The sequence below is a fragment of the Ceratotherium simum genome, chromosome 5, assembly GCF_057802395.1.
Source record: "Ceratotherium simum simum isolate JZ-2026a chromosome 5, ASM5780239v1, whole genome shotgun sequence".
Classification (NCBI taxonomy): domain Eukaryota; kingdom Metazoa; phylum Chordata; class Mammalia; order Perissodactyla; family Rhinocerotidae; genus Ceratotherium; species Ceratotherium simum.
Genome location: NC_141904.1, coordinates 44,992,864 through 45,014,169, shown reverse-complemented (window position 1 = coordinate 45,014,169; position 21,306 = coordinate 44,992,864). Strand labels below are relative to the sequence as shown.

Below are 21,306 nucleotides of genomic sequence, written 5' to 3'. Positions count from 1 at the left end.
GTGGGGGTGCAGGCTCCAGCCCCCACTGGAGTCACTGGGAGGCGGGGGCGGGCACAGGACCAGCCATCCTTCCTCAGGGATGGACCAAGCGGCAGCGGACACCTCAGGAGTGCAGGGTGGCATGACCCACATCCTGACCTCTTCAGGGTAGTTTTGCTTCCCTTCTTGGCTCAGGGCTGGGTCTGAGAGAGGAAAGGGCATCAGGTCACGGGGTCTGAACAGGTGGGGTGCCTGGCACAGCTCTTCTTCCCTACTCACCAACTGTGTGGCCTTGGGCAAGTTAACTAACCTCCCTGAGCCTCCATGTCCTCATCTGTAAAACGGGGACAATAATGGAAACCTCCCTCAAGGGCTGTTGTAAGTGTCAAGGAATAACTCAAAGACATTTAGCTGATTGTTAGCTTGCTGTTGACTTCCGTAAAAGGGGCACGTATCGACAGATTAATTTCACTCCACAACGATAAACACAGGATTTAAATAAGAGGGAGGGAAGGAAAACCGCAGTCAGGCATGGTAAATCTTGTTTGCACATTTTTGGGTAAACTGATTAGCTGGCATCTTGCAGGGGTCAGTCTGGGCATTCAGTCTTTGCTTCAGCCAACTATGGGTACAAAGACAACAGTTTCAATGTACAGATTCCACGGGTCACCTTGAGAGCTTTGCTGTGGAGCTATGTCCCGGCTGCTGGCACCTGACCTCTGCTCCCCCTGCATAGTCAGACCAGGTCAGCTCCATTCCCCGTCAGAATCCCTCTTCAGGAGTCACTGAGTTAAAAACTGTCAAGTATTAGAGCAGAGGCTGGCACACAGTAAACACTCAATAAACATTAACCCTTAGTATTATCTGTATTGGTTCAACAAATACCTGTGAGCAGCTCCTCTACCCCAGGCACAGGGGTGCCGGGTGAGGCAGACACAGTCCCCAATCTCCAGGAAGCCCCAGGCCAGCTGGGGAGACAGACGCACAGGCCACCGTCCACTCAGCCAGCAGGCCACAGATGGTCAGTGAGTACCGACCGCAAACCAGCCTCTCCAGGCCTGTGAGGGGCACGGAGGTGAATCTGATTCCCCGCTGCTTTCAGGGAGCTGCTGGTCCAGGCAGAGAGGCATGGGAAACAGAGGGCTATGATGGAGAGGGAGGGTACAGGGTGGTGGTGGGGGGGATGCAGAGACAGAATGGGGTGCCTCAGAGCCTCCCACCTTCCCTGCTGTGGCTCCCAGGCTCACTGCCCAGATCTGGGCAGGGAGGGGCTGTCCTTCATACCTCCCTGAGGTGTGGGAAGGTGGAGGGTAGAAGGGGAAGGCCCAGGAGAGCCTGGCAGCAGGATCTTTAAGGGAAAGAGGGGTTGTCAAAGGAGCCAAGGACTGGGGCCCTGAAGGATCTAACCCACTGGGCCAGGCAGGGAGTGGGGCAGCCTGCTCTGCCCAGGTTATTGCCCTTGGTCCCTCCTGAGCAGCACTACCTTCCCTGGGACCCTGAGAATGACCTCCCCAGCCCTCAGGCCTATGGGCAGCAAGTGGGCTGGACTTGCCTTTCACAGATGAGAACACGGAGATCCTGGCCCAGAGCCACAAGGTGGTGATGTTGGGAGGGGGAGATGGGCCTGAAGGGAGGAGGGGCGAGGACAGGAGACTGGGTGATAGAGAGGCCTCATGGGAAGGCTCCCTTGGCTGCACCCCAGGCAGGTGCTGCAGGCCTGGGCGCTCAGATTCCAACACTGACAGGTGAGACCTGGTTGGGCCATGGGTGTGGCTTGGCCATCATCCCCGTGGGGGCCTTTGGGGCACCACAGTTGAGCTGGGCATTGTTGTAGCCTGGCTCAGGCTGATTCGAGCCCCAAACACAATTCATTGCCACTGGGCCTCTCCCGTGCTCCCAGGAGCCAAGGGCAGGGTGGCCTGCAGTGAGAGTCCTCCTCTGGGCTTGCACATCCAGTTGCCAGAACCAGCCTCTCCTCCCCATCTCCTCCCGCAGTAAGCCACAGCCACCCCACAAGGAAGTCTCTGCCTGCCCACCCCCTCTCCACACACGCTTTCTCTCCTACAGTCCCTGAGCCTTGCATACACACACAAACACAGTACACACATCACACACATATATATACAACACACGTGCATAAATAATGCATGCAGCATACACATGCCATAAACAGCCTACAACACAAAACACACACAGACCCCACACACAACCAACACAAAACACAATTATACACACACATAGGATACTTTCCACACATTTTTACTTTGAGCAACAACAAAAAAGTGAGAGATGAAAAGGGACTCTGAGACTTGAGAGAATTGGTCCCCCCGCCTGCCACATCTTTCTCAGTGGCCCTTGCGGCATTTAGGAAGTGACCCCAGGCCCTTGTGCTGGTCTTAGCCCAGTCAGCTTCCTGCCCCTCGTTTTGTGGGTTTGCCATCCCAGGCACCCCACCCCTCACACAAGGTGGAGCTGGTCTCCGGCTGTCCAGCCCTAGGTCCAAGGGCCTCCCTAGCCCTCACCCCTCCTGTCATCCCCACATGCCAAGCTCCCTACAGCCCCCCTGCATGGGGGTCACCCAGTAAAAATCTCCTCCTGCTGTGTGTGAGTCCTGCCTCTCTGGGCCTCTGGAGTGAGGTTGTCTTTGCCTCTCTAACAGCCTCTCTTTATGAGCAATTCAGTGAGCCTCACCCTTGTCATGGAGTGAGTCATGGAATCCCCCCATGAACCGGAAGAGGTCAGGGCCGGCAGTATGCCCATTTACAAATGAGGAGCTGAGGTTCAGAGAAGTGGATGGCACCAGCGAGGCGGAGCTCAGGCTCACGTCAGTTGGCTGAACCTGTGCTCTTAGCCGTGGAACCAAACAGCCCCTTCTGCTTCCCTGGGCCATTCTCTTCCAGCTTTAGGAGGCCACCAACTGGATGGCTGGCCCAGGCTGGTCTCGGCCTGCACGAGGTGTGGGTGGGCTGGGTTCTCACCCCTGCAGGACGATCAGCTCCAGAAGCTGATGGGGCTCACCCAACTACTTAATCTCCCTGTGCATGCGTTTCCTTTTCTATCAACTGGGGTTAATGGTAACCCCTTCCCTATGAATTTGGTGACATTAAGGAGTTAACCATGTACAGAGGTCCGCCCCTTACCTGTGGTTTCACTTTCTGAGATTTTTCGCAGTCAACCACAGTCTGAAAATATTAAGTGGAAAATGCCAGAAAGAAACAATTCATAAGTTTTCAATTGTCCGCCATTCTGAGTAGCATGACAAAATCTTGCGCCATGCCTTTCCATCCTGCCTGGGATGTGAATCATCCCTTTGTCTGGCGTATCTATGTTGTATATACTACCTGCCTATTAGTCACTTATAACCATCTCAGTTATCAGACCGACTGTGGTGGTATTACAGCGCTTGTGTTCAAGTAACCCTTATTTTACTTAATGGCCCCAAAGTGCAAGGGTAGTGATGCTGGCAATTCGGATATGCCAGAGAGAAGCTGTAAAATGCTTCCTTTAAGTGAAAAGATTAAAGTTCTCGACTTAATAAGGACAGAAAATAAAATCATATGCTGAGTTTGCTAAGATCTATGGTAACTTTTATTACTGTATACAGTAGTTCCCCCTTATCTGTGCGGGGGACCCCCAGTGGATGCCTGAAACCGCAGATAGTACCGAACCCTATATATACTGTTTTTTCCTATACATACATACCTGAGATAAGGTTTAATTTATAAATTAGGCACAGTAAGAGATTAACAATAACTAATAAAAAAAATAGAACAATTATAACAATATAGTGTAATAAAAGTTACAATCCCACTAGGCAAGTTAGTGGTCTACCGGGCACCGATGCCTGGCCAGCCAGGATTCTCGGCCTGATGAAATGAACCAGGGCAGGGAGCTGGATGGTCTGCCCTGGGACATCCCTCAGGAGTTCACATGTAAAGGTGAGGGCTGGAGTTCATAGAGCTGAGCATCAAAGTGTGTAAGTATGTACATGTGTGTCAGTGTGTGTGAGTGAGTGTCTGTGCAGTGGGGGCAGAGCTCACAAGCCTAGAAGACCAGTGGGGACCACCCGGAAGGCTTCCTGGAAGAGGGGAGTCCTGCCCAGCAGTGAGAGGGAGCCACAGGCTCTACGGACCAGGGGGAGCTGGCTGAAGTGAGGCCCAGGTGTCCCTGTCTAAGCCTATGCCACTGGCCACCCCTTCCCCCCACCCCTACCTTGATCCTCCCCACGGCTCCCTGTGGCCAGCAGCTCTGCAGCACTCGGCTCTGCTCCACTTCACTCAGCTCCACTCCAGGAAGGCCACCTCCTCCCTGCCCTCCTCCTCCCCTCCTCCTGCTGTCAGCACTTACCGCTCATAGCCTCGAGGGGGTGGGGACCCCAGGGCTGGACACACCCCATCGTGGCCCCAGAGCCCAGCTGGTCGGACGAACGCAAGGTCGGACGCAGGACCTCGGAGCCCTGAGGGGGGCAGTGTGCCAGGGTCCCTCACAGCCTCTTCAAGGTCAGTGCCAGCTGGGGATGCAGCCACCCTGGGGTCCTTGAGACCTGTGGAGCCCACCCTAGGTCTCCCATTCCAGACCTCGGGCCCTAAAGTGAGCTTTACTCCAGGTGTACCTGAGGCAAGCAGGCCCAAAGGGCAGAGAGCACCCCTGTACCACAGCCTGGCCCAGGTCCGGGGGTCTATCGGGAGAGGTCCCAGGCGGGGGGCCAGCCCTGGCCCTGTTCACAGAGGCCTCACTGGGGACACCCTGCACCGGCCATGGGGAGCTAAAATTGGAAAGTGGCGAGTGGGAGGCAGCTGACAAAGCTATTTCGCGGACTCTTCACTGTGCTCCGGTTTCAAGCTCCTGCTCCATTAACCCGATCCTCGGGGCCTCCCTACCCCCACCCAGCCGATGAGGAGGTGCATCAGCCCTCAGGCCGGCAGTGCAGAAGTCAGGCCCGGCAGCCCCCTGGCATGGGCAGGGGCAGTGGACGCTCTTCTCTTATCTGAGACTCCAGAGGGGCTCACTGAGAACACTTGATCCTGTACCAGGCTCGCTGTGTGACCTTGACATGTCCCTGCCCCTCTCTGGTGCATGACCCCTCCATCTGTGTAGTGGGGAGAATGCCGACTGGGAGATCTGGTTGTAGGGCTGGTGAGGGGGATCTGGAGGAGGATCTGGGGTGGGAGACAGGGCCATGCCAGCCACTTCTTGGCCCAGCCCAGCCCAAGAGGGTGCCTAGACATGTTCCTCCCTTTAATTTGGGCCCTGAGTCTGTACCCATGGGGCCCTTGGGAAGGCCCCATGCCAGGCTGGAGCAGGATAGGAAGGGCATAGGTGCTAGCTGAGATGCCAGGGATGGCACAGCAGGACTTCTAGGGACGAGCTAGGCCCTGGCAGGAGGGAGTAGCTAGGCTCACCCTGAGCCCGATACCGATCAGCACCTTGGACAGTGGCCAGTACCCTCCCTGGTGCCCGCTGGGCCCTGCCTGGGCCCATACCCACTACCCCAGGGCACCTCTTCAAATAGCACAGTCTCCAGCCAGCATCCAGGGCCTGAATACACAGAGCACTGAGAGAGTGGGCCGGTGTGGCCACGGACGCAGGCAGGGACCAGGGACGTGGCAGGCTGGGGCTCAGGGACTGGTTGGGGCAATGGGGGTCAGTGAGAAACTAGAGGCTGAATGAGAGGGATGGAGGCTTGGTGCTGGGGGCAGGACCTGGGGAGATCACTGGAGGTAAAGACAGCTCAGGAGGGGTGTGGAAATCAGGAAAGGGGGCATGGAGGAGGTGGGGCTGTGTTAGGAGCTGAGGAGGGCTTACTGAGGAGGATGGGGACCCTGGGGGCCAAAAACATGATTTAGATGATACAGATGGGGTTTCTCCACATGAAGGTCATCCGAGGTCTTGGCAGGAGCAGTTTGAACAGAGGGTGGGGACAGGTCCCCGCAAAAAGTATGGAGGAGGAAATGAAGGTGAGGAAGGCAGGCTGAGTGAAGATTATGCTTTCAAGAGCCTTCAGTGGGAAAGGCAGGAGCTAGACCAGCAGCTAGGATGGAGCACCAGATGTTGGGGGGCCTGGGAGGAGTGGGGGAGAGGGGGGAGGGGAGAATGATGGCAGGAGAGACAGTCTCTCTTCAGATGGGGTCACCACCTCCTCAGTGGGGGACGATGAGGTGGGGCTAGGCAGGGCTGGGGGGCAGCAGTGCCCTCACCCAATCTGTCTCCCCCAGCCCCATCCAGGCTATGGGCATCAAGACATCATTGCCTGCAGCAGAGCTGGGCCTATACTCCCTGGTGTTGAGTGGGGCCCTGGCCTATGCTGGCCGGGGCCTCCTCGAGGCTTCACAAGGTAACAGCCGGGCCCTGGGGCAGGGGGGTGGGACCCTTCTTCCCCTGGGGACCTCAGGGTTCCAACCAGCAAGGCCGGAAACTTAGCGGTTCCAGACCCAGTGTATTCCCTAGGCCCTGGGGGATGGGCTAAGGCTGGTGCAGAAACAGGGAGACACAGACGCAGAGGCACTGACAGAGACCTGGACACAGAGTGACAGAGAGAGACACTCTGACACTCAGGGATCCAATCAGAGACCTGGCCCCAGACACACAGTGAAACCAGAGAGAAGCAGAGGCAGAGAGAGAGAGAGAGAGAGACGCAGACCCACTCCCCTACTCCCAGGGTGGGAGTCAGCCTTGCTATAGGGGCAGATGGAGGGGGGTGTATGTGAAGGGCTCCCCCCACCCTGAGGCCGCACTCTGTTCTCAGATGGGGCCCACAGGAAGGCCTTCCGGGAGTCTGTGCGACCCGGCTGGGAGTACATTGGCCGGAAGATGGTAGGTCCCCCACAGCCCAGGTCCCTGACTGGGTCCATGACCCCTAGCACATCTCTCTCATCCCAAACCCTTCCCTACTCTCCCTTATTCCAGATGTTTCCACATAACAGAGGGCTCATAAGGGGGAGGGTCTCTGGCTTGAGCTTCAGCTCCTTCAGTTTCTCCACTGGCCCTCCCTGTGTCCTCCCGGGGCCACATCAAACCTGCCCCAGACCCTGCTCATTTAGGAAGTAAATTGAAACGTGCTTCAGCAGGGGCCTCCAGCACCATCCCTCCCAGGAACAACGCAATAATGGTGGAATGTCAGGCAGTGGCTGAGCAGATGGGGAGCTTTGAGGGGCTGGGCAGCCCACATGTTGTCCCTCATTCCTCTCTACCTACCTACCTGGTACTTCCCTCAGAGGTGAAGGCAGGGACCTCCAGCCATTGTTCCCCTCTAATGCATAAGAAGAATATAGGGGCTGGGAATGTGCAGGGACTCTGACCAGTCCAAGTGCCAGCCCATCCTGCCCCTGCCCACCTTAACCTGCCCGGACCTGCTCCAGGATGTGGCTGACTTCGAGTGGGTGATGTGGTTCACCTCCTTCCGCAATGTCATCATCTTCGCCCTCTCTGGACATGTGCTGTTTGCTAAATTCTGCACGATGGTTGCTCCCCAGGTGAGCCAGACCTGAGCCACCCCAGCCTCCCCTGCCAGCTCCTCCTCAGCTACAAGGGTTTTGGGGAAGCCATCCTGGGGTCCCACTTCCATTTGTATGGACAGGTAAACGAAGCCTTCTCCCTGTCCACAGCTCCGCTCCTGGATGTATGCTGTGTATGGGGCCCTGGCCGTGGTGGGCACGATGGGCCCTTGGTACCTGCTGCTGCTGCTTGGCCATTGTGTGGGTCTCTATGTGGCCTCACTCTTGGGCCAGCCCTGGCTCTGTCTCAGCCTGGGCCTGGCCAGCCTTGCCTCCTTCAAGCTGGACCCCCTAATCTCCTGGCAGGTGTGCACTGGGGCAGGGCAGGGGTGGAGGGTGCAGGGATAGGACCCCAAACCTCTCACCTCATCCACAGCCCTTGCCCCCCAAGTCTCCCCAAGCACTTCCTTCACTCTCCCACCTGTTTCAAAGCCTTTGACCATGCAGTACGCCCTGCCCACAAGGTGGTCACCTCCACCACAGCGGGTACGTGTCCCACTCAGTCCCTGCTCTATGCCAGCACTTACCATGAGTTAGCCCTCAGTGGCCAATGTTCACTGGCTCTAGAAGACAGAAAGGGGCAGGATCAGGCTGGGCCCCTGTGGGCAGCTGGGTGGGCTTCCCAGAGATGAGGGGCACCTGGTGAGCTGGCGGCCTGTTCTCTCCCATCCAGAGCGGGTTTGTAACAGGCACTTTTGATCTTCAAGAGGTGCTGTTTCATGGGGGCAGTGGTTTCACAGTGCTACGTTGTACCAGCTTTGCGCTGGAGAGCTGTGCCCACCCCGATCGCCGCTACTCCCTAGCCGACCTGCTCAAGTACAACTTCTACCTGCCTTTCTTCTTCTTCGGGCCCATCATGACCTTCGATCGCTTCCACGCCCAGGTGAGGGGACCCCTTGTGGACTCCCAGAGCAGGGCTGGGTCTCCCTCTTCAGAAACGAGCTCCCCTGATGTAATCCATGCAGAAATAGAAGTATAATGATGTACATCTGAAATTTATGCAATGTTATAAATCAATGTTACTGCAATAAACAAAAAATTAAAAAAAAAAAAAGAAAGAAAGGAGCTCCCTTCTCAGATAGGACTCCCAGGGCAGGCTGTGTCCCCATCCTCAGGCATGACCCCAGGATAAAGCCATGACTCCCTGCTCCTCAGACCCCAGGATCCCATTTCCCCCCTCAGATGGGGATCACAGGATGCAGACTTGTCTCCTCCCTCAGACAAGACTCCCCTCCCACTCAAATGGGCCTCCCAAGACAGGACCGTGTCGCCCCTGGGAGGCTGTGAACCCTCCTGAGACACCAGAGTGGCCTGTGTCTCCACCCTCAGGCAGGGCTGCCAGGATGAAGCAGCGTTTCCCCCCACCCTCAGATCCCCAGGCAATTGACGACTTCCCATTCAGACAGAGCTCCTCCAGAGCTCCTCCGGCAGAGCTTGCCTCCCCCCTCAGACACTTGGCATCCCCCAGGTGAGCCTGGCGGAGCCGGTGAGGCGCGAGGGCGAGCTGTGGCGCATCCGGGCCCAGGCGGGCCTCAGCGTGGTGGCCATCATTGCCGTGGACATCTTCTTTCACTTCTTCTACATCCTCACCATCCCCAGTGACCTCAAGTTCGCCAACCGCCTCACGGACAGCGCCCTCGGTGGGTGCGCGCCGGGCCCAGGGCCGCCACTCCAGAAAGACGGACCCTCTGCGCCCCCACAGCATCACAGCTAGGGCAGTTGACGTCCCTAGGGGGCACAGTACCCATCCAAGGGTGGGGGAGCGTGGGACTTTGAAATGCGTGGGACTTTGAGTTAGGTTTGTCCTGTGAAGTCAAGCGGTATCCGACGGATTCCACCCCACTTCACTGGGGCCTGGGGCGGATCTCCACCAACCGGTTGGGGTCCCCCCGCGGCGGGCGGGTCCCGCCACTCCCCCAGGAAGCGGGGGGCGGGGTCTCCGTGGGGGCAGTCCTGGCGCAAGGACCTCCCCCAAGACCTGGGGAGAGAGTTTCCGGAGGGGAGGGCCGGGCTCAGCACCTCCCCCGGACTTAGGGAGTCCGGGGAGGGGAGGCCGGCACGACGCCACCCAGGCAGTGACGACCCCCTGTCCCCAGCTGGCCTAGCCTACTCAAACCTGGTGTACGACTGGGTGAAGGCGGCCGTCCTCTTCGGCGTCGTCAACACCGTGGCGCGCCTCGACCACTTGGACCCGCCCCAGCCTCCCAAGTGCATCACAGCGCTCTACGTCTTCGCGGAAACGTGCGTGCGGGGCCCCGGGGACGCGCCCCTGGGATCCCCACCTTCTCTTTGCCTCTCCCACCACGGCCCCTGAGTCTGCTCCTGGCTGATTCACACCCGTCTGCTCTCCTCCAACAGGCACTTTGACAGAGGCATCAACGACTGGCTTTGCAAGTGAGTTGGGGTGGGGTGGGGGGATGGCCACAGCTATCCTGCCAGGTGTCTGAACAGGGCGTTGCCAAGATTGGTCTCTGTTTTAAAAGATCACTCCTGGGCCAGAGGAAGCGAGGAGGGCAGTGAGGAAATCATCACAGAGGTCCAGATGAAAGATATAGAGGTTTAGACTTGGGCGGGGGCCCTGGAGGTGAGAGAAATGGTCGGAGTAGAGACACACAGCAGGCAGCCTGGACAGGACTTGGCCATGGATTGGGAGTATCAGGAAAGAGAGGGAAATGACTCCCAGATTCCTATCGGCAGCCTGGGAGGATGGAGAGGGGTTCAGTTTGAGAAGTGTCTGCTTGGAATCTGGGAGACATCCTTGTGGAGGTTCAGGGCGGTGGTTGGGTCTGAGGGTCTGTGGTTCAGAGGAGTCTGAAGACTGATGGGACTCTGAGCATTATGAGGGGGTGGGTGGTCTTTAGGCCTTGGGAGTGGATAAGTCCAAAGGAGGAAGAGTAAGAAGAGGAGAGAAGGGATAGCTGAGGCTGGGCCTGGAAGGACACCAGTTGAAGGGAGAAGGAAGAGACAGCAGAAGGGACTGGAAGGGGTGGTCAGAGCAGTCAAGTCAAGACCCTGTGACACCCTGGAAACTAGGGGAAGAACATCCAGGCATGGTGAGGGCAACTGGCTCAGGTGCTGCTGGGGTCAAGGAAGCTAGAGACTGAGCGTTAGTGTTGGTGGCTCGGAGGTGTTCAGCCCTTCACTGGAGGGGCAGGGGCAGGCGAGCAGTGAAGGAAGCCGAGGAACTACAGGGGAGTTCCTGTGTGGACAACTCCTGGAAGAAGCCTGGTACTGAGGGAAGACAGAGGAGTGGCTGCAGGGAGAAGTGGGGTGTTTTAAAGACGGGAAGAAATAGGACATGCTTGACTGCTGAGGGGAATTATTCAATAGAGAGGAAGAGGTTGGTAAGGCAGGATAGGGGGGTGACTGATGGAGGGAGGTCCCTGAAGAGGGAGGAGGAAATGGAACCAGTGCCAGGCACAGGCCTCGCTTCAGGATGGGGAGGAGAAAGAGAAGCCAGTGTGGATGCAGAAGGATGGCAGGTTAGTGGAGAAAGGTAAGGGATTCCACCTGCAGGCTTCGGTTTTCTCCATGAAGTAGGAGTCAAGGTCATCAGCTGAGAGATGCAGGGTTGGGGACATGGAGAGAGGCAGCATCTGTGTGCCTCCTTCCCTTCTGCCTAGATCCCCCCACGCTCACTCATACTTGGCAAGGAGAGGTAAGGGGGGAGTAGCCACTGCAGAGCATGGAGGAAGACGCTGACTAGAGAAATCTTGGCATTGAGGGCCCAGGTGGGATTGGAGGTAGTGGATTTATGGACTCTAATATGTGAAGGTGTGAGATTTTCCCCATCGGGGCTTAGCTTCTTGGGTGCTGGTGAGGAAAAAGTGGGTGACTAGGCTCTCTCAGATGGCTGAAAAGGAAGAAGTGAGGGATAGGGGGTTTTAGGTTATTTATAGTGATGACTCATTGAATATAAGCCTGTTACGGCGTGTGGTGAAGATAGGAGGGATCACAAGATGAGGAGGGCGGGTGTCAGTGAGATTGAAGAACTGGAGCCAGGGGGCCAGGTCAGGAGGGGCTGGGTGAAGAATGGTAATTAGGAAGGAGTGAAATTTCAAGTGGTGACAAAGTTGGGGTGTGGCCATGTGAGTGGGTGGCAGAGGTGGAGTGGAGACGAACCCACTGGAAATGAGGAGGTCAGGGGACAGAGAGGCTAGTTACTCAATGAGTCTTCCACTAAATTTATTTAACAAATATTTATTGAGCACCTACCATGTGCCAGGCACTGTTCTAGGCACTGGGGATACAGCATGAACATGGCAAAAACCCTGAACTCATGGAGCTTACAGTCTAGTAGGGAGAAACAGACCGTAAACATGTAAATGAACACATCGATAATTCTGGAGAGTGGTAAGCGTTAGGAAGAAAATAAAACAGGGCAATGGGACAGAAGCTGGACACAGGATAAAGCTTCTATAGTTGGGGTCTGGGCAGGCTTCTGTGAGGTGATATTCGAACTGACTTGAGTGATGAGGAAATCTGGGGGAGATAATTCCAGGTAGAGGGAACAACATGTGCAAAGGCCTTGAGGCGGGAGCCAGCTGTGTGTGTGTGGGAGGGCAAGAATGGTGGGTGATGAGGTCAGGGAGGGAGGCTGAAACCAGACAACGTGGGATCTTCCAGCCATTGTAAGGAGGTTGAGCTTATGCTAATCATAATGGGAAGCTATTGGGGGAGGGTTTTATTGGGGGAGGGTTTAATTGTGGAAGTAATGTGATCTGAGTTATACTCCTAGAAGATGCGGCTAGCTGCTGTGCAGAGAACAGACAGTAGGGGGGCAAAGGCAGAAGCAAGGAGCCGACTTAAGAGGCTCTTGCAATAATCTATGTGAGAGGAGATGGACTAGGGTGGTGGTAGTGGAGGTGGTGAGCAGTGGTCAGGACTGAGTGGAGCCCATCGTATTTGCTGGCTTGGATATGAATAGAGAGGGGAATTGAGAGTCCAAGATGGCACCAAGGCTTCTGGCCTGCAGCTGAATGGATGGTAGTGTCATTAACTAAGATGGGAATGGAGTGGGTTTGAGCAGGGATAGGGGCATCAGTCATTCAAGTGAGACGTCTGGTAACAGTTGGATATATGAGTCAGGAGAAAGTGGGCTAACGTCACAGACTTAGGGCTAACCAGCATAGAGACAGTATTCAAAATCTTGGGTCTGGCTGAGATCACTTGAGGATTGAATGAACAAAGCTAGAGAAGATACGAAGTTTGAGGCTGAGCCCTCCACATTTTGAGGCTGGGTAGAGAAGGAGCAGCCACTTGAGGTCAGCAGTGTTGAATGTGCCCAGGATGACAGCGTTGAGTAGGGCTGCCCCTGTCGTGTGTCCTTTACCCATCTCCCACCTGCTCATTCCCACACTGCTACCCGCCCCTTCTCCTGCCTTTCCCACAGGTACGTGTACAACCACATTGGTGGGGAGCACTCCAAGGTGATCCCAGAGCTGGGGGCCACTGTGGCCACATTTTCCATCACCACTCTGTGGCTCGGGCCTTGTGATATCGTCTACCTGTGGTCATTCCTTAACTGCTTTGGCCTCAACTTTGAGCTCTGGGTGCAGAAGCTGGCAGAATTGGGGCCGCTAGCGCAAATTGAGGTGAGCAGGGAAGGTCTGGCGCTGGGGTTGGCTGGGTCACTAGATAGGGTGGCACTACTGCTCTCTGGAGTCTTGCAGCCACACTTGGCCCCCAGTCCATAACTTTCTCATCACCACCCTCCTGGTTGTCAGAGCAATGGCTCCCCCTGTGGGTAAATGGCCCTCTCTAACTTCTGCGTGGTGTGGGGCACCCGGGCCTGGCTCTGTTGGTCAGGCCCTGCCCTCTCTCCAGACCTCAGTTTCCCCATCTTTAACTATGAGGGAGAGCTGACCTAGGACTCTCAGAGACACAAACATATCCCCAGGACCTGGATGGCCCTGTGGGCAAGATCTCTGAACAACCACATCTTCTTTCCCTTGGGCCTCTTGCCTCACTGCCAATGCTTTCCTGGACCGGGCAGGCCTCTCTGTCGGAGCAGACGTCCCGCAGGGTCCGGGCTGTCTTTGGGGCCATGAACTTCTGGGCTATCGTCACGTACAACCTTGTAAGCCTGAACAGCCTCGAGTTCACAGAGCTGGTCGTCCGGCGCCTGCTACTCACAGGTGAGGGACAGGGGTGTGGGGATACAGAATGTGCCAGACGTCAACCCTGAGGACTGTGACCTTCTGAAATGCCCCCACCCACCCCACTTCCCCAGGGACTCAGCAGGGAGGGCCAGTTAAGTGGGGAGAGGCCTAGGTAGAGAAGAGTTTCTGAGGGGATGCTGCTCCCAGGCATTGATGACCTCTTCCCCACACAGGGTTCCCCCAGACCACACTGGCTGTCCTGTTTGTCACCTACTGTGGTGTCCAGCTGGTGAAGGAGCGAGAGCGAACCCTGGCTCTGGAGGAGGAGCAGAAGCAGGACAAAGAGAAGCTGGAGTAGGTGGGAGGAGGAAGGGGGAGGGCTCTGCTCAGCTATTCCTGGGCCCAGGCCCAGGCCAGGCCAGATGGGGCCTGACTGATAGAATAAAAGACTTTTCTACCACAGTTCAGCTGTTCCCTGACCTTTCCCCCAGCAGCCTTCTGGCTCCTTGTCCATGCTGGATGAGGAGCTGCAGGTTCTGGGCCTCAGAGAGGGAGGTCAAGCTCTTGGCACACATAGAGTGTGGAGGAGACACCACGTGGAGGGCAGAGACCACCAACCTTGGCAACCCAACAGCTGAGCATTGAAGCCCTGAATCTTCAAATCACCTGGTCACTGACTCAGAGCACCTGATTCCAGACCCTGAGCCACGTGCTTAGAAGGCACTTTATTCTTCTTACAGAAGGAGACTTATCCATACTGCAGGGAGTTCTTGATGGGGACACTCCCCATATGACAGGTGAGGAGACTGAGTCCTGTGGGAACCTGACTGGCACACACAGCCAGGCCGGGGCTGGGCCAGAACACGGCCTGGGACGCCTCCCTGCGGTTCTGGCTCATGCACCAAGAAGACCGGGGGATATGGAGACACCGGAGAGGGCTCGAGTTTCTCATCCCTGCCCAAAAGGCTAGGACTGGGCAGCGGTCTCCATTTCCTGGCTAAAGCAGCCCCTTGGGTACCAGACGGATCCTGGTGGGCTCTGGCCTCTCCCAGCCTCCCCCCTGGAGCTCCCAGAAGGCCAGGCCTGTGTGGGCCGCAGGATGGGAGGGGTGCTTGGTTCAGGCTCTCTGGGCTGGTCACATCTTGGTCAGGCGCAGCACGTTGAGCCGCACCGGTAGGAAGGTGGCACCAGCTGCGTAGGCAATCTCCCGCAGGACGCCTTCCCACTTCTTCTCATCCTCATTATATCTGGGGGTGGGAGGGAGTGGGGACAGGGATGAGGAGCTTGGTCAGCAGAGGCCAGAGTGGGCCCCAGCAGGGAGGAGTGGCTGGGTGCACTAGGCCCACCCTAAGGCGTGTTCCCCCCCACCCCCCAAGCTGCAGGCCCCTCTCCAGGAAGGCCTGCTTCTGGAGAATTCCCATGCTCTGGGAAAGGGCCCCCCCACAAGGCCCACCCCCAAAGAACACCCACCCCACATTCCAGGAAGGGCCACCTCTCAAGGAATCCCTCACTCCTTGAAGTCCACTTCCCTCCAGGAAGGCCCACATCTCCCCAACCCCCTCCTCTTGAGAATTTCTGTACTCAGCACCCCAAGAAGTCCCCCCGAGTCCCACTCTCCCTGCAGCATGCTCTCTAGAGGCTGCCTGCAGTGGAGGGGATAACTGAAGGCTCCCAAGGTGCCCCAGGTGGCTGAAACCTCTCCCCTCTGCCCCCAGGAAGGACCAGCCATGGAAAGCAATGGCTCTGAGAAGCTGGGCTCCAGCTACTTCTCAATCCTGGCCCCAGCTCTCCCCTCCAGAGCAAGCATCCTGGCTGCCTCGTCAGGGCCCCCTCTACTCCCTGGGGCCTCTTTCCGTGGGTCTGTGCCCTGAGCCTGGGGTCAGCTCTTGACTGTGACACTGTTGATGCCCCACAGTGGGGCGTGGTGCCATATGTGCAAACCTAGACTTTCCCAACCAAACCAGAGAGAACCCTCCGGCTCTCTCTCTCGGGGATGAGCAAGGCATGTCTGCCGCCCCTGCCCGACAGGAGTCCCTGGAAGAGGGATCAGCTCTGTCCCCAGATGAGTTTGCCAGGCACCTCGGTGCCTGACCACCGTGCTGTGGGGGCATCAGCCTTGCTCGTGATGCCCCTCACCTCCCTGGGGCCGGACTCACCTCCAGATGTCATTGAGCTCTGTGGGAACCAGCTCCCCGGACTCCGTCTCCAGCGTGGCAAAGCCACCGATGGCATAGAGGGTGCCCGCCAGGCTGACCAGGCTGAGCGAGCTGCGCTCCTGCGGGAAGGCCTCAAAGGGCGCCCACCTGGCGGGGAGGTGGGGGCGTGAGGAGGTGCATCACCCGGGGGCCTCAGTGAGCCCAGTGATTGTCCCACCCCAGCACCCACAGCTTCAGCTGCACCCCCTTGAAATCCGAATCCCAGACACCCACGCTCTCAGCAGAGCCTCCTGTTTCCTGACCCTCTCAGGAACGCCCTCTGGTCTTCACTCCTTCCCCATTCTCTTGCCCCTCCCATTTCCCTTCATTGTCCCCTTGTCATTCCATCCAACCTGCCCTGTGAAATCCACCCTGGATCTCCCCAATGTCCCTCCTTTGCTCCTGAACTAACTCCCCTTGCTACCTCAATGGCCATTGAGCCCCCAACCCCTTGCCCTCCTGCCCCATCCCTCTTCTCCCCTTCACAGCCCAATTACTCTCAAGCCCAGTTACCTCACTCCCCTCCTCTGGCTCCTGAAGTTGGGCCTTCATCCCCACCCTCCAAAACTGCTCCCAGGTGCCCAACCACCACCGGGCTTTGAAATCTAAGGCCCACAGCACACACCTCTGCTGACGTGACTTTCTTCACGTGCCACCTCCCCAGCCTCACCTCCTCAGACTCCTTCCTGGATGCTGCATCTGCTCCCACCCTCCCTCAGGGCTTGGGCCTCAGCTTCTCCCACTTACACCCTCTCTCCTGAGGGAGCTTGTCCCTCTGTGTACTGTTGACCCCCAGATCTCTCCCTCCAGCTCAACCCTCTCTGCCCAGTTGGCTCCTCCTGGACACTCCCAGGCACCTCAGGTCCTAACTGGACTCTCCCTTCTCCTACCTAACTCCAATAGTTCTCCAAAAAACGACCTCCCACCCTCACTCAAAAGCATCCACTTCTCGCTCTCGCCCTCAACATCCAATCAGTCGCTAATTCCTATTTCTTTTATCTCCTAAACTCTCACTACTCAAAGTGTGGTCCATGGACCATCAGCATCCCCTGGGGGTTTGTTAGAAGTATGCCCTTAGGTCCCAGACCTGAGAATCAGAATCTGCATTTCAACATGATCCCTGGGAGATTTGTGTGCACATGAGAAGCCCTGGCCTAAGTCCTTCTCCAGTGCATCCCCTCTGCCCCATCCCCACTGTACCCTCATCTCCCGGCCACCATCACCTCTTGCTATACAGCTGCATCTCTGCCTCCTGGGAAATCCCTAATCTGTTCTCTACCTCAGCTGCAGTGAGGCGTCTTAGTAAAACACAGATGGGAGCTTAGAACCCGTCAGAGGCTTTTTATTGCCCTCAGGATAAAGTCCCTGAGCCCTGCTTGCTGCCTCTCCAGCCCCAGAACCCCATCCCCACCTCCCTTCACCCACCACACTCCATCCAACCTGAGCAACGCCCTTTCCTCCAGTGGGCCCTGCCTATTTTTCTCCTAACTGCCTTGGCACCAACTTTCCTTTGCCCGGGGCCTCCTTCTCCCACCACCCCTTTTGTCGGCTGAGTCCAATTGGTCCACCAGCTCAGTTTTCTCTTTCCTGACCTCCCAGAGTGGGGGAGCTTCTGTCTTGTTCACCGCTGCATCCCTAGCACCAGGCCAGTGCCCAATATGAGTCTCTGAATGAGGAACCCGGCATCTCCTACCCCACTCCTGGGAGCTATCTCCTGCAGACCAGGCTGGCCATAACCCTTGCCTCACCTTGTGGGGGAAGCCCACCTCCCAGCTGATCAGGGGGGAGGGGCTATTTCTGTGCTGATGTCCAAGCTCAAGAGTGGAAACCCAAGACCAGGGCTATGGTTCCTGCCAGGGCAGACACAGAGGGCTGACAATAGGCCCAAAGCAACACAGCAGGGTGGTTACAGTGGGGCCCTTGGTCCCTTGCTATCCTGCCTGGGGAAGGGGCAGGGAGGTGGAGGGGGGGTGTGCAAGCAGCCATACTTGTTGTCTGCGATGCTGTACACCTCGGCTGAACTGGTCAGCCCTGTGTCTGTGACCCCAGCAACCACAAAAATGCGACCGTCATGGATGGTGGCCCCGAAGAGTGAGCGGGCAGTCTGCATGGGTGCCAGCTCCTTCCACTCGAACTTCTTAGGGTCATAAACGCACATCTTATTCAGGCACTTCCTGTGGGATGGGGGGCAGTGAATTAGTGGGAGGAAGCTGGAGCAGAGCCTCCTCTCCCTTGGCCCAGTCCCTCCAGCTCTAAGCTACAACCCTGCAGCTGCACTGACTCAAGGTCCCAGCCTCACCTGTTGCTGTCTTTGCCGCCAATGACGTACACAAGGTCCATATGGGAGAGAACCGCGTGGCCATACACAGCATAAGGCAGAGGGTCCGATTCGCCCCATTTGAATGACCTGGAGGGGACGAGAGTAGGGCAAGCGCCTGCGTGCTCAGTCCCTGGCTCTGCATTCACCCACCCACCCAACACATATTGGAGGTGCACCCGACACATTATCAAACTCCCCAGATGGCTCAGTTCCTCCTCCTACCCCACCTGCCAACCGCCCCGCCCCAACCCAACCCCGTGCCCGCCCCAGTCCCCGGCCTCCAGGCTCCCGCCCCCGGGCCCGGCCGCGCCCCAGCCCGCGCTCACTGCCGGTCGTAGCACAGGACCGAGTCGAGGCTGCTCTCGCCGTCCTTGAGCTCTCGGCCGCCGACCACGTAGATGGCGTTGAGAGCCTCTCCCAGGCCGAAGAGGCAGCGCGGCGAGGGCAGTGGCGGCATCCCCAGCCACTCAGAGTCCAGATGGTCAAACTGCGGGCCAGGCGTCCCATCAGCTACCGCCCCCTACAACTCCAGCCCCAGCCCAGACCCGTCCGGCCACCAGGGGTCCGAGAGGAGCCCAGGCCTCCAGGTAGGGCTACCACAGCCCAGAGGCGGTCCCTGGAGACAGGGCCCCTCCTCCCATCAGGCTGAGAACAGCCGAGGGCCCCCGGAGGTAGGTGCCCGGAGACCACCATTATAGCGCTGTGATGGAGCATCGCGCTCAGAGCGGAGAAGGGGCCTCTGAGAGGGAAGTCCAGGTGTGGCCTTGGCCCTTTCCCAGTACAACTCCCGAACTGAGGCCTGCCTGCCGGCTGTCCTCCACCCCATCCCACCGCACAGGAAACTTCCAAATACAGCCCGCCACTCGCCCCTTAAAATCTATGATGTAAGTCTGCGGCCATGTCCACCTCCACAGTCTCATAACAATGATACTAGTGGCTCATCTTTTTGGACAGTTTTCTGAAGGCTGAACACTGCTGATGAACACTATAACCATCATTTACCTTTCAAACAAGCTCATCACGCAGGAAGAATAACATCCCCATTTACAAATGGAGGCCCAGAGAGAATAAACAACCATGGCCACGATGTGTCCTGGCTGATAACTCGTGGAGCTGTCCCCCCTGCCCCCCCACCCCAGCTTAACACTGGCACCAAGCTGCCCCTCACCCCTCTCACACCTGGTCAGGCCTCACCGAGCCCACCACTCCCTAGGCTCATGCCTGTCTCTGCCAGAAACACCAACACCCTCCCCTTCATGCCTCCAGATTTCACCTAACTGGCAAGGCTCAAGCCTACGTGGCCAGTCACCAGGAAACCATTTCTGCCCTCTGATATCCCACAATCACCTACAACTTAGACTGGGCATCCCACTCTACTGGGCCTCAGTTTCCTTATCTGTACAATGGGAAGACCAGACAGGATGGTCCCTTCATTTGGGGTACTTGGTTCCACATTCCAATACTGGCCTCATGCAAAGGCCCTGCCCAGGACCCCTACACTGACCTTGCTCCTCCTCCTCACTGTGCCTGACCCCAACCCCCATGCAGGACTAGGGCCTCCAACATGTCAGACCATCCTGGGCCTAACATCCCCCTGAAAGGGAGACAGCAAAGTTATACAGCTCATCAACTGCCTATAACCCTCTTCAACCTTCAGGCAAGTGGCTATCAGCTTCCCTGGTCTACATCTTACCCTAGACCCAATGACATTCCTCAACAAGTAAACACAGCCTTGGGCCCCAAGGCTGCCCCCCAGTGCCAGCAACCCAGCACTGGCTGCCCCCTCCCAGGGCTGGCCAGGCACCTGCAAGAAGTAAGCACTCATGGGGTCCTCTTTGTTGTCCTCGTTGTAGAAGAGGCCCCCAGCCACGAAGACCTGGTTCTCCTTAGTCACCAGGCTGACGTGGTTCTTGGGGATCTGGGTGGAGAGGGAGGCACAGTAGCACTCGTTGGCTGCCGGATCATAGGCCACGGCGCCCTCCTCACTGATCATGAAGATGAGGTCCTGCAGGAACATGCCAAAGCGCAGAGTGTCATTGAGGATCCCGGGTAGCACACGCTCGGCCTCCTCCTCGTCCTCCTCTGCCTTGGCTTCAGCTGTGTCCTTGTCAGCCGCCTTGGCCCCGCTGGCCTCCTTTTCCTTCTTCTTCTTCTTGCGCAGCACGGTGATGCGGCCCTCGTGTGCGTCCTTCACCATCTGCACCTTGCGCAGCAGCTCGGGCTGGGCCCGCACGAGGGGGTGGCGCTCCACGCGGCTCTCCAGGAAGGCGCGCGGCAGCAGGCGGCAGCGCACGCTCTCGAAGACGGTGGGCAGCGCGCGCTGGCGCTCAGCCTGCGCATCCGCGTCGCCGCTGCTCGCCCACCGCATCACCGCCTCGAACACAGCCTCCTCCTTCTCCACGTTGAGGCCGTCGCTGGAGATGATGGCGATGAGCTCGTCGGCCGAGAGCCCGAGGAAGTCGGCGTCGCGCGCCACGAGCGAGAAGCGCGCGCAGATGAAGTCGCGGGCGGCCACAGCAAGGCGCGCGCAGTCGAGCAGGAGGCCGAGGCGGAAGACCGCCAGGCAGTTGGCGAGACACAGGCGCTTCTGCAGGAAGGACACGCAGATGGTGAAGATGGACGGGATCTGGAAGCGGTGCGCCGCAGCAAACAAATCCTGCACGCTCGCCTCGTCCAGCGCGATCTCCGACGTGTACAGGTAGTGTAGCACCTGGGCCACCACGTCCGGGGACACCTCCTCCAGGCGCAGCTCGCCCGCGCGCTCTGGCTCGGCCAGGAAGCGCGCCCGGAAGTAGGGGCTGCAGGCGGCCAGCACCAGGCGGTGGCACGGGAACTCCCGCTCACCCACCCGCACCACACAGTCGAGGAACTTGCCATGGTCCAGCATGTCCTTGAGCCCGTCCTGCAGGAGCGTCTGCTGGTACAGCCGCTGCTCCTCTGCCTGCTCCAAGCCCAGCGCCATGGCGGGTGGCCTAGGGTGCAGCGACGGTGCCCGGGGCCTCCTCTCCCTACTCCCCTGCTTTCCGGCTGGGTCGCTCTCAGTCTGCGCAGCTGTCTTCGCGGGGCTATATATAGAGGCGGACTGGGCCCTGTAAGGCGAGCTGCCTGGCCTCCTGCACATGACGCAGAGGGGACAGCTGGGCAGAGGCCCCCACCCAGAGCAGCCTTGACTCAGCCCCTGAAGGTTCATGGGACGGGGGTGGGGTGTGGCCCTCCCG

At 57.9% G+C, this 21,306-nt stretch overlaps 2 protein-coding genes across 2 annotated transcripts; one reads left to right on the top strand and one right to left on the bottom strand.

Moving 5' to 3' along the window:
• Nucleotides 1–6,207: 6,207 nt before the first annotated feature.
• On the top strand, nucleotides 6,208–14,025 carry HHATL (hedgehog acyltransferase like). The gene is made up of 11 exons (XM_004419571.3): nucleotides 6,208–6,313; nucleotides 6,725–6,792; nucleotides 7,338–7,451; nucleotides 7,584–7,778; nucleotides 8,146–8,355; nucleotides 8,941–9,112; nucleotides 9,569–9,713; nucleotides 9,831–9,866; nucleotides 12,865–13,066; nucleotides 13,468–13,609; nucleotides 13,807–14,025. Exons 1-11 carry the CDS (start codon nucleotides 6,208–6,210, stop codon nucleotides 13,929–13,931), a joined length of 1,515 nt encoding a protein of 504 aa, XP_004419628.1. The 3' UTR covers nucleotides 13,932–14,025.
• A 262-nt stretch (nucleotides 14,026–14,287) lies between these two features.
• Nucleotides 14,288–21,230, bottom strand: KLHL40 (kelch like family member 40). Its single transcript, XM_004419570.3, has 6 exons — nucleotides 19,893–21,230; nucleotides 18,415–18,575; nucleotides 18,068–18,175; nucleotides 17,757–17,942; nucleotides 15,730–15,876; nucleotides 14,288–14,820 (listed from the first exon to the last, which is right to left on the bottom strand). The coding sequence occupies exons 1-6, from the start codon at nucleotides 21,207–21,209 to the stop codon at nucleotides 14,709–14,711; spliced, it is 2,031 nt and encodes a 676-aa protein (XP_004419627.2). The 5' UTR covers nucleotides 21,210–21,230; the 3' UTR covers nucleotides 14,288–14,708.
• Nucleotides 21,231–21,306: the final 76 nt, after the last annotated feature.